The following is a 12,897-nucleotide window of genomic DNA, read 5'->3' as shown; positions in this document are numbered from 1 at the left end:
TTGTGTTTATCTTTATAACAAATCAATACAAAAGTTAATTTTGCTGACATCGTGTTAGGCTTATATATAAGTGGGTCTAGGACTCGCAATGTTTAACTAGTTGTCTCTAATCGGATCCGAATTCCAAACGAATCTCCAGTTGTCCAACTGGTACCTGTAAATGTTACTTCATGTAAAGCGTGAAGTCTCTTTTTGATAACTAGGCAGCAGGGGTGATTTTTTTTTCACTCTTGCAGATTCTTCTTTAATATTTACAATTTATACACATTTATGCATAATTATTATTTACTAATATCTCTTTGAAAAGCCTGTTTTGTTTTCAGATTTTAAGAAGAGGGCGGGTCTTAATGGACTTTATTCCATGTGTGCGCATTAAAAATAGTTTATAATGATAAAAGTGACTATATAGCATATCCTTTATCCATCTCTCTATCGAACCTGGCAATTTAACAAATCAATTAATTGTTGTGACCAATCAATTATACTTTGCTCATTTCCGTATGAAGCTAGACATAATTACTCCAAGTAAAGTTCCCCTTAATATTGTTCAACCCGACGATCACTCTGTTATCTCCTTTCTTTCCCATCAGAAATTAATATCCCTGTCTCTCCGTCATATAATCTTCTTTTTTCTAGGCAATAATCGCCTGTTTATATAACTTTTCCTACAAATTCTTTTGTGTTATTCTTTCAATTCCGTTCACACTCCCTCCTACACGGAGTCTCGTGGGTATATCTGTGTTCATCTTAGATGTCACTATTGAAGTGTTCTTGCACTAGTCTTTCTCAATCATTGTTGTTATTCTTGATTATTGTAACATAGTTTGTTGTTATGCTGATGTTAGCCCGTTATGAATTTTGAAATGAATCAGAACGTGATATTCAGTTAACTGTCTTATGATCATGATACTTTTTTTGTCAAAACATAAAAGTACATAACAAGACTTGATGGCAATATGATTCTCTATACTTGTTCATTTAACATTAAATTGCATATCATTGTTATTATTATATTTTTTATAAAATGTACGGCCTATGATAAAGGCTATGATATATACTATTGTCAGCCACTTCTTTCAATCTTTGAATTTCTTTGTGTAATGACATAGTTGTTTTTGAATGATGATAATTCAGTGAATGATATTTATATACATCACATTTTACAAATATACTGGCTCTGTTAAGATCTGAATAGCCTCTTTATGAATATGAGGCAAACAACCTTTTCGCTTATTTACAAACCGTTTACTCTGAAAATCGTTAAATTACCAGCCAATGCTTTAACTTATGAATATAAGAACTGTATATTATTTGTGCGTCTATTAATTGGCGAGAAAAATATTTTATTTGTAATTTGAATCTAATTTTAAGTTGAAATTATAAACATACATAGATATAAAAATAAACATTATAATAGTATATAATTTTAACTTTGACAATATTATTATAATATATAATTTTAATTTAGACAATAAATAGGCCCAAAATTTACTACGGTAATGATTTTTTCCTATATTGGTATTTCAATATCAAATTAATAACTCTACTTCGATATCGAACTGCATTTCTATATAGCACAATAAAACAGTTATTTCGTATTAATATCAACGAATTAATGTCAAATATGTAGGCCTAATTTCCTTTCTTAGGAACATTGTCATTTGTAAGACCAACATTGTAAACTAGAAAGACGTTGTTACGATAGTTTTACAACAGCACTCATTAGACACACAACTTTAAATTTACTAAGGCTTATATTGATTTCTCTATGCCTATGCCAATTTGGGAAAACAAAACATACTGAAATGAAATCACGAACTTATATCATTGTCTACAAAATCATCATATGTCCCTGTATCAACCTCATATTCACGTACTTCAGTTTTGATGTTAAATCGCACCGTCCTTGGTTTATTTCCATTATTATCGGTTTCCGATACTCTATCTCCATTAAAACAGTCATCATGGACGATAATTGATGTGTATTCTCTTAATATAGGCTGTGATTTTTCCCTTTTTGTTGTAAAAGTTCCAGAGGAACCAACTGACTTAATTTTAACAGTTTGTAAATCTCCCGATTTCTCTTCTTTTTTGGATCTGTATCCTTTAGGACTTTTCTCCTTCGGCCTAACCCCTTCGATTATGAAAGCCCCAGCAGACCTATCTTTTCCCACCCTCCCCAGAATTACTTTGTCAACATAGCTTGGCTCAGACTGGATTGTTGATATAGTTAGATTAGTTTCAGGTTGTTCTGGCTTCTTCTGAATTTGTTGTACATTCTTGGTATTTTTTACTGATGGTTCAATTTCTGGTTGAGTTGGTCCTTTGTGCATCTGGGGTAAGTATTTACACGTTTGTTTAGTGTTCTGACTTTGTTTTAGCTTTGGTAGATGAATCTTAACGTTAGCTTTCCTTGAATTGAAATTTCGGTTGATATTTCCAAGTACAATACTTGACTCTCTCTTAATTCCGGTAATTCGCGCAACTTCACGCGAGTTCATCAGATCCATTCCAGTTACATCAGCCAGCTTAAAATTATGCTTAGGTTTTATTGCAATTTTCTGTTGAATACTAGGCATGTATGCATATTCATCTTCTGATGTACCATCACGCATTTTTCCTGTGTGTTTTTGTCTTTGACTATAGTTATTCCTTGTAGGTGCCAAGACGATTGGTGGCATTTTCGGCGCGCCATTAGTCTTCATGGCGCTTTTATAGAAGCGTGATTGTTCGCGTTTGAGTTTCATACACTGCGTAACATCGATGTCGTATTTCCCCCACTGGCTTTCCCATACACTGCCGGCACTATAATTCTTATTGCAAGTTAAATACGAACTGGTCCTAGATTTAATCAGACTGTTTGCTAATTTTCCACTCATAAAATCTTTAACATTTTGAAATACGTAGTCCTGCGCAGCTTCGTTCTGATGTATCCTAGGAAAGGTACCAGTGTTAACAGCGTTAATGCGAGACTGTGTTTCCTTCTTTTTCTTAAGAATTTGGAACTCTTTTGTTGTAATATTGGTAGTTCTTCCTTCCATGCCCATAAAGTAATAAAAATCGAGTCAAGTACCCCTTTTCCTGCTATGTTTGCGTCGGTAGGCCATGTTGTGGTTGCTGTTAGTTTTGGGTCTATCACTTTCTATATTCCGTAATGCATGTTAGCTGCCAGGATAGGCCTACGGTGCTGATATTACTTCTTGGGCGTCCGTTATCCTATACCTGAAGCGTCAGTAGAATAATTTTTAATAGGTCTTTTAGTTAGAATGAACCTTATACAACAAAATACTATGTTTCTATAACGACGGTAACTCAAAGGTTAACTATCCGTATCAATTTGTTTTCAAGGAGCACGGAGTTTGGTAATTGAGATTGATTACGATTAGTAGTTTGCCCGGCTAAGAAATAATTAACAGAGTCACTTTGAGAAATACAAGTAGACATACACTTGATCCTAAATTGAGTCTCATTGTTTGAACGTTGATAGTGGAATAACAAGTCGAGACATTAGGCCAAAGATTTTTAATTAGGCCTATGTGAAAATGAAGGGAATTTCTGAAAAAGCATCAGCGTTGTAAGTGATCATAATATACGATCTCGCTTGATCTACCCGATGTAACATCACTCGAGCTGAACTAGCCTTTTTATGGAAGCATACTTCTCATATTTTCGAGTTATATTAAATCTCTGCTTTGGTGTTGCGGGTGTTTTACTTCCTACACCTGGTGTCATACCAGTCTGTAAAATATATAGGTGCTATAGTTATTACATACAATGACATAGTTTTAAATAGGCCTATTTTTATAGATAAGCCTATCTAATTCATGATTGCAAGATTTTTCTTGCTACGATTCCCGCCGCAAACCGCTCTAGCTCTATCAATTCGACTTTCTATGGGTCTACTACACAGAAAATATTGTTTTTTTAGATGCATTTTGATTTTTATATTTTATGTTATCGAATCGATATTGCTCATTAGTTCAATAAATAGAATAAAACAAAGGTTTAAGGAATATTCAAAGTACGGTACCCGGTTAATCTAAACAAAAATGTAAGAATGACATAAAGTAGAATGGCCTATTTTAAATCTTGGAGTGCCTAGTATTAGACCTACTTTAAAACCGTCATAATTAGAATATCTGTTTGTTAACGTAATTATATCTGTAGCCATACACATTTTAAGTTTCGCTATAATTTTTATATTAAAATTTTATACATTGTAAGCATATCAGTAATTAGTGTTTTTATAAATCCCCTCAAATTATGCTGTAAATACCTGAAAAAGGCCACTTGATGTGGTTGCTGGATGGACTTCGCCAAGTATATTGCTGATCTGTTCTATGTTTGCGAACAACGCAATGATAAATTACACATTCTCTCTAAGATACAACGATGTTTGCGAACCACGGACGAGATGTACAATCAGCAACGTCTGTAGTAGCACTAAAGTGCTTTTATATTTACCAACTTTGGAATAATTGTGAGGCTCTCAGCCCATATCGTAAGTTACCGTTGACAAGATTGGATGTTATTTTAAGTATGTCTATCATAATTTAAGGTCCCTGGGCAAAGTAGCAGCGCTCGATATTCATGCATAAGGTTGTAGTGAGTATATTTAAACAGTGCAAATCAGAATGTGACCTATACAAAAGATATAAAACACGGATACAGACAAATATTGAATTGTATTTTCGATCGAATGACGAGCCAACACCTTATCACGATTAACAGCCCAAAAGCAGGCCAAGTTACAATTTCTGAGCGTAGTCATGAAGTGAGTTTTTGTTTTAACCTGGTCTGTAATGTGTAATTTATTATCTCCGACAAGGAGATTATATATTCATTGCTGTTTGTCTGTCTTTCTGCCCTTTTGTTGGCAGGATTGCGCAAAATCAAATGAAAGAATGATCATAAAATGTAGTAGAGTGGTACATATTTTTTAAAAAGATTTTTTTTTTTAAGAATTACCTTTAATATTATTGTTTTGTCAACATAATTTAAATAGTTTATCTTTGTCAAAATGTTTTTGATTCATTTGCTTAATCTGCCCACGACCATTTTTTCTGTATTTATTTTGTTATTGGTATTGATCTAAAAAAGAGGTAATTAAATTTTGGGGTTAAGAACGTAGAAGTTCGAAGAAAGAAGCTAATTCCTCAAGCATAAAAGATAAAAATATAATCGCACAAATTAAACGGGGAGTATGCACTCTGCAGTGACTGCACTGAATTAATTACGATTGGACTATTATAAGATACATATGAAATGTGTATAAATTTAGATTCTAAATACTTATTTTCAGTTCATGCTTAAACTTATGGTGCAACGCAGAATGATTATTTGTTTGTCTAGCTTTTCTTCTCAATAGCTACTACCACCAGGGGCGGATCCAGAATTTTCAAAGGGTGGGGGGGGGCACAATATTTTGTTAGATAAGTACCCTTCCCCGTTCCCCCTACTTTATCCTCTAGGCCTACTGACTACTACTACTACTCTACTGCTGTTGCTGTACTGCTGCTTCTACTGCTACTACCGCTATGCTACTGCTACTGTTGCTGTTGATGCTACTGCTGTTACTACTAATCTAATAATAATAATATGAATAAATATAATAATTACAAATATGACTATATATAAAGTGGCATTTTCTGACAAATCAGTGTTATGACCAGCACAACTGATACAACTTTCCACGTAAACACTTGACATTTTTGGGGTTCCCCACGACCAATCGCACTACAGGAAGTTGATGATCAATATTTATTTTATTGTGAGCTCAGAATATTGCCGACCTGGCGTTGTCACTTGTATACAACTTCATTTGAATTGTTTCCGTTTATGTTATTACAAAAAGGGGAAAACATAATAATGCATTGGCGTTCCCGTGTAACCTTTTACAATTACAAAAGTTGAAAGGCTTGCAATAAAAAAATGTAAAATTATGTAAGTATTTATAACAAACGTACTTTATTCGTAAAATTATGTATTAAAATTAAGGAAGAAAAGTGGAATTTATCAAACAGCGTAACTCTACCTCAGTATAATTGAAACAAATGATCTACATTTTATTTAGATAGGCTGGGTCTAACATTTGTAATGAAGTACAATGGTTTGATGGCCATTACCAAGAAATGCTTTGGGGGAAGCGTCAACCCCCTTTGTGTTAGGTGGGAAAGGCTTATTATTGCTACGCCTGTATTTGGCATGTTCAACTGTTAGCGTCAATATCGACCACACGATTTTAAATAATCATACCCTGGTCGAATAATAATAAATGCTGGTACAACTTATTACAACCAATATCAAAATTTGTAAACTGAACATTTTGGTGGGTTAATAGTAAAAACGAGTAGGCATACTGTCTGATTGGTTTATAAAAATGGTAGTTGACATACTTTACAGATGATAATATAACACGAAATAATAATAGGCCTCGAACATATTATGTGGGTCTATGTGCCGCACATGACTGCCATTATAAATCTCTTCTGCAAACTATGTTTTAATTGTAACTTTGATAGGATTAGGGTTGTGGGAATATGTTCAATTTTTTGGAAGTCTATTAAATAAAGTGTACATATTTCATGGCATCCCAATATTAGTTTTAGTATAATTATAATATTAGCGTTAGGGTTGATATATTAACTATTATGATCAAAATAATTAGCCCTTATCAATGTTACATAAATGTTATTAATCCTAATATTACGCTTATGTTTATCCATATCATTACCTTCTTATAGACCCATCGAAATGGAGGAAGGACGGATGAGTTAAAATCAAAACAGAAACCAAAAAGTGGAAATAAATTAAAGATTCACTAACTATCTGTAAATATTCACCTCTGTGCAATAATTCCGCTGGCTTCTGGACCCCATTGGAAATAAGTGTGGTGCTAACCTGGGTGGATGGGTTATCCAGGCATTCAATTATTTTTTTCTCTTTTATATCTGTATGTATTTTCTCTTGATTTTATTGTAATGTGTAACACTGAATGCAAAATAAATCAAATCAAATAAAAAAAAAAGAGAAAATAGGCCCTAATCATTCAATTCCATTTCATGCATAAACATAATTATCAAGGTAATTATTTTAGAAGCTTAACAACACCAGCCTCCGTACGTTACCTAAATATGTTCAAACCTGTAACAAAAAAATATAGGGTATGCATCCAACCAGTGCCGGTCCCAGGATTTGCCCGACGGTAGGGGTGGGGTGTAGGGCTAAGCTGTTCAACAAGGGGTCTAAAAATTTCGGACGCAGAGACAGCGGAGTTGGAGCCATGGGGCTCGCTTCAAACAGAATGTGCAATTTTGGTTAAAAGCTGTTCTAATACACGTTTTAGTATGTCCAAATATTTCTTTAAAAAATGAAAATAATATGTTCTTTTATATTTTTTTTGACGACTTGTGTCCGATGGACAGGAAAGGGGGAACTTGGTCTGTTCGACGTCGGGTGGGGCTTACTCTCTTTCCTGCTGGCCCCGACATTGCTTCCAACCCGATTGGGCATATAGAGTCCTAGCATTCAACTCAACTTCAGGAGTCTCACGGTCATATCGGAAAGGGTTGCCACATTCTAGTATAGCATTGCATTTTCAAGTTCCTTCTTCCAGTAATGTGCATCTTCCATGATCTTGCTAAACGTCACCGACGTATTAAACACCTCCATTGCATGATCCGTCTTAAAATATTCCTTGCTTGGCGCTTCCATAATATTCAGACCTTCTCCGTCATCAACTCTCTTCAATACGTATTCGAAAGAAAATACAGAGTCATGTCGTCTGAATTTAGTGATGTTCTGTATCGGCCATCTTTTGATGTCTGATTTACCTTTGAAATATATGTAAGTGGCCGTGACTTTTAGATTTCCTGCAATGAAAAAAGGGTTTTAAAAAATCCTGGTATCACACAGGCATGACATAACCCTGTTTAATATGACGATGATGATGAATATGATAATGAGGGGGAAGATGATGGTGGTGTTGATGTTGATGATGATGATGATGATTATGATGATGATGATAATGATTATAATGGCGATAAATTCATGACGTCTATAATTATGATCGCAATGAGGATGTGCCGATTATTATGCCGATGATGGTTTTATAATAAGAATGGTGACAATGACGACAACAATAATTATGATTATTCCAGCAAACACTAAACGATATTTAGGTTTGCAAACGTTGTGTTTGGGCCTGTGAGAAAATAACTTTAGTACAAAGTTGCATCAAAACTTTGCAATGTTCTTTAGCTGTGAAATTTATAATATGGTTCTACAAAAAATAAAAATAAACCATTTTGTTCACCAAAATGATTACGTTAATTATGATAATGATGATGGTTGTGATGGCAACAACGGGTTTCATAAACAAATAACGCAGCATCTTGGTTTATGGTTTAGTGTCATCAACAGTAGACTTACCGATTTCGCGCACAACCGGATCTTGTACGTTCAACAATACCGCCTTGTACCACAAACTTCCACCAATGGGCGTTAAGACTGTCTGATGTTGAACGATTCCTCCACTGTTTCCCATCCTACCCATGGATACTTTTGTTGCTTCTATGACCAACTGTAAGTTTGCCCCACGATTGGTGTTAGCAACATCGTGGTCTTGTAATGGGGTAACTTGTTCTACACTTTAGAATTAAACAAAAATAATAATGCAAACTACAATATAATTTAATACAAGAAAACAAATTTCGTTTGTTTGGTGAAATGAGTTTTTCCATGGTTTATCTCAGTATAAACAAATCAAAATCAAATGTATTGGATGTACACTTGAACAGTGGAACAAACCATTAAGGTAGTAAAGAAAATATTATAAGTATGTAAAACTACTTTAATTTAAAAATTCATCAGACTAGCAATTACATACGGTACATACTAAATTATAAATAAGATCAATCTATTGGGTGAACAAATTAGAATAAATATCACAGGGAACATAAACAAAATGAATCGTATTCATCATGGGAATAATAAGAAGAAACGAACTAGTGAAAATATTTGTAAAACGTGCAAACATTTAAAACTAATTGTGGTGCCTATCAAAGTCCAATTAAAATGTTTTGTAGTAGTGATTGACACGAAACATTGACAATAAATATAAATGAAATAAATAAAATTAACAATTAAATAATCAGCTATTAAAATTCATAAGGGCAAAGTGCATCCCTACCTTCAATTCGTTCTTCAATCAGTCTCACTATTCACAGAATGAACAACGCTAGCTTCAAAGGAAAATCATCAACATCAACAGCTGCAAAACTGAATGTGTCTGTATAATTTTGCGAAAATCCCATGATTTTAGCAAAATGATTTCACTGTGCGGACTTCACAAAATCCGATTATTAGAACAATAGATAACCGTCGATTGAATAGCAGGAGTGGTTTCCGTTTGATTTAATGTCACCTCACTAAAAAATCATCGATCGTTTGATAACAAAAACTGACACGGCATGATTGCCACCCAAATAAACAAATTACATAATTATTATTATTGTCATAATTATCGTTATATTATTATTATTATTATTATTATTATTATTATTATTATTATTATTATTATTATTATTATTATTATTTGTGGGCTACTTAACATTAAACAGATAATACAGGGGCGATTTAGAGGGGATGGGTGTCCCGTGCACCACCACCTCCCCCCTTTTTAAAAGTCCAAAAACAAAAGAAAAAAAGAAAAAGAAAAAATTGATCGCTCAGAGGTTATTTTTAGGCGTCTAGAACACACACATTTCGTGGGGGAATTCCCCGGACCCCCTAGGGGTAGTATTATCTCGATTGGCCCCACTTTCGGCCCACTTTTGGACATCTCTGGATCCGCTCCTGATTATTATTATTAATTATCGTTATCGTTATTATTATCATTATGATAATGATGATGATGCTGATGGTTGATCACCATCATCCTCATTAACATCCACATCGCCATTGATAATAGGCTACACCTCGGTCGTTTAATTGACGCTTTATAGGCTTAAATGCCCATATTATTATAGGCCCTATTATTATTATTATTATTATTATTATTATTATTATTATTATTATTATTATTATTATTATTATTATTATTATTATTATTATTGTTGTTGTTGATGTTATTGTTGTTTTTATTATTATTATTATTATTATTATTATTATTATTATTATTATTATTATTATTATTATTATATTAACTTAATCATTATATTATTCCTATTATTGTTGCATTACCATTGGCATTATCACTGTCGTTGTCATGTACAGTCCATATGGGTAGACTCTATGCGCCTTCATAGGGGAAAGAGTTGGTGGTAAACGGAGTGGTCACACAGAGTGAGTTATAGTCGCCACTATGTCATACGTTGTGATAGTCGTGCCCGACCGCATAGTCGTGCCCGGCCGCATACTGTGTTATTGCGTAAACAAAAGTATGAATTTTACTGTAGTAACAATTATAAAAAGGCCTTACGAATTGGATAAATTATCAATAGATCAATTATTGATAAAATTAAATGTTTTATTCACTATCTGAATCTATAATTTCTAGATTTAATTTTAAAGTACTAGATGAACTAATTCGCTGGGATTTTATAATTATGAGATTGGCAAAATTGATAGAGTTTGCTTTTACAACATACCGTGAAAAAAGGTTAAAGGTCCTTTAATTTGTCAACAAACCAACCAACGAGTGAAGATTGTAAACGTGTGGACTGGAAATTTATAAAATGACACGAATCGCAAGGAAAAAACAGCATCGTGGTTATACACATCTACAGAAGAAATATAGGACAAGACGGAAAACAAAAGATCTTGACCAAATTCATGAGGACTTGGAACTCAACAATAAAGAGAAGCTGCTTCATCAGACCATCGATTACGATAAACCTGGCTCAGGCCAGTTCTACTGCTTAACATGCGCGTAAGTGCCTCCTCTGTGTGCCGCTGTGATGCTAGACCTAACCAGGGCCGCTAGCTAGATAGTACAGTAGTAGCCTAGGCTTGATTGATAATTATAAATATATAATTGCTACCCTCAATTTGAAGCGAATAAAGCTTGCTGCTGTTGTTGTCATTTACAGACACAGCAATAATAATAATACATGGAAACCCAAAAACCTGCCAGGCAGTTGGGGCAGTTACTGTAGATAGTATCATATCAATCTGTTTGGTCCACTTTACTTGAAAATCACCCTATCTCTTAACCACAACATATCTTCAAAAACGTTAATTGTTTTACTTTTACTATAAAAGCAGTAACTCAAAAACTAGATGTCGGATAAATTAAGTTGAAATGGTTTAAAGGTTATAAATATACCTATAAACAAACAATTTACAAAATATTTCTTTTCAAGTATTTCGCCCTATCATTTTTTGGGTTGAATTACGAAACTATAGGCTATATAAGTGTATTTTCAGTGGGATTTAAGCTGGCCTGTGAGGAGTCATAACTGTACATATACTAATCTGATCGCTTAGGTGGAAGCGGCAACAGAAAGCAAATTTTCTTGTGGTCAGATACACATAATAATTAAACTGAATAAAATTTTCTTCCTTAATTTTTAAATTTAATCAAAGGCTTTCATGAAAATATGTCAGGGCTCACAGCCGGCCCAGGGAATTGATGTGTTCCATTTTCTAAACTGAAGAAACGGTACCTGCTGTATCAAAGACTTGTTAAAATTCATTAATTAAATGAATATGTTTGATAGTGGACATATCTTATTTCTAAAGTGTTATGCAGAAATTTGAAATGTATTTTAATTTTGTTTCACTAATGATTGATTATTTAAAAAAGTGTATTTTTATATACCCTTTTTGAATAATGAAATCACCCAAATGCTGCACTGAGCAGCTCGCTCAATCTGTTCATTTTTATCTTTCTTACACGTGTGCAGTATTAATGTTTTGTTATGTGGTCGAAACAGCCCAAACAAATTGATATGATTCTTTCTAAGATAGAATTTAAAGAAAAATAAGGACATTTACGTGATGATTAGTGAGGGCGCACTCCAATCCTATTTGCCAAATTCTAGTTGGTATTAAAACTTTAGACTGAATTTGGTTTGTGTGGAAATTGGTCTGTATTGTAAATAGCTGTGAATTTAAAGACTATAATATAGAAATACAGGACTACTGTAATAGTACTACATACTACACTGCATATTCTACATACTATACTAATAAAAGTATTGGAGTGATTTATTGCAATATAGGATGTAAACGAGGCAGAAAGGAAAATATACAATTTGCACAAATGTGCTTATGTGTGCACTTCAACGATACAGCCATAAATACATTAAGATCAGCAGTTAGTGTGCCATTCATGATATATTTGCAAGAACCGTACTTCTCCATATACAGTATATCCATACAGTATGTAAAACTAAGATGTCAGGGCTTTTGGTTCATGAAACATAATGAGTCATAGTTTAATCATATTGTAGTTTAGTGTAATAACTGTATTGAGATTTTATAACATTAATTAGTATTATGAATAGCTCTCAGTTGAGTTCAAAGTAAAAGAAATTTATATATGCTATTCAGCTTTGACTACAAACATTTTTGTAATGTATTTATAGTATGCACAATTTATAGTATTCAAATAACATTTGCATACTGTACAATAAATAACCAGTGTTTATTTAATTTCTATGTTATTTTCCAGGAGATACTTCATCAGCAAAAATGCTTTACATGAACACTTTCGAACAAAACTACACAAAAGAAGGTAATTTTTCTCAGCAGTGTGGGGGCCGTCCCGATTTCCAGGACACTTTGTACCCCTGCATTATGGTTACTTGCATAGTTAGTTTGTTTCTTTGTTTCAGAATGTCACATTGTATCTTAGCAAGTCCATAGACCTACATGTCTGTCTCTTATACACAT

General features: G+C 33.4%; 2 protein-coding genes and 1 long non-coding RNA gene across 3 annotated transcripts; 1 reads left to right on the top strand and 2 right to left on the bottom strand.

Moving 5' to 3' along the window:
• Window positions 1–957: 957 nt before the first annotated feature.
• Window positions 958–4,466, bottom strand: LOC117114093. The gene is made up of 2 exons (XM_033257636.1): window positions 4,277–4,466; window positions 958–3,738 (listed from the first exon to the last, which is right to left on the bottom strand). Exon 2 carries the CDS (start codon window positions 3,045–3,047, stop codon window positions 1,812–1,814), a length of 1,236 nt encoding a protein of 411 aa, XP_033113527.1. The 5' UTR covers window positions 3,048–3,738; window positions 4,277–4,466; the 3' UTR covers window positions 958–1,811.
• Window positions 4,467–5,373: 907 nt separating this feature from the next.
• Window positions 5,374–9,473, bottom strand: LOC117114088. The gene is made up of 3 exons (XR_004446299.1): window positions 9,191–9,473; window positions 8,431–8,648; window positions 5,374–7,871 (listed from the first exon to the last, which is right to left on the bottom strand). It is a non-coding gene; the product is annotated as an uncharacterized LOC117114088 (long non-coding RNA).
• A 1,184-nt stretch (window positions 9,474–10,657) lies between these two features.
• LOC117114087 (zinc finger protein 593 homolog) lies at window positions 10,658–12,810 on the top strand. The gene is made up of 2 exons (XM_033257627.1): window positions 10,658–10,930; window positions 12,677–12,810. Exons 1-2 carry the CDS (start codon window positions 10,737–10,739, stop codon window positions 12,741–12,743), a joined length of 261 nt encoding a protein of 86 aa, XP_033113518.1. The 5' UTR covers window positions 10,658–10,736; the 3' UTR covers window positions 12,744–12,810.
• The last annotated feature ends 87 nt before the right edge of the window (window positions 12,811–12,897 follow it).

This window comes from Anneissia japonica, unplaced genomic scaffold, assembly GCF_011630105.1.
Source record: "Anneissia japonica isolate Jap-2015-1 unplaced genomic scaffold, ASM1163010v1 scaffold288030_len866700_cov218, whole genome shotgun sequence".
NCBI lineage: Eukaryota > Metazoa > Echinodermata > Crinoidea > Comatulida > Comatulidae > Anneissia > Anneissia japonica.
The sequence above is the reverse complement of the archived record's forward strand: the minus strand, read 5'-3'. Positions and strand labels throughout refer to the sequence as shown.

Coding starts and splice junctions, on each gene's coding strand:
- LOC117114093 (XM_033257636.1), bottom strand. CDS start 3,047: ATGGGCATGGAAGGAAGAACTACCAATATTACAACAAAAGAGTTCCAA.
- LOC117114087 (XM_033257627.1), top strand. CDS start 10,737: ATGACACGAATCGCAAGGAAAAAACAGCATCGTGGTTATACACATCTA. Junction 10,931..12,676: donor TTCTACTGCTTAACATGCGC/GTAAGTGCCTCC, acceptor GTTATTTTCCAG/GAGATACTTCATCAGCAAAA.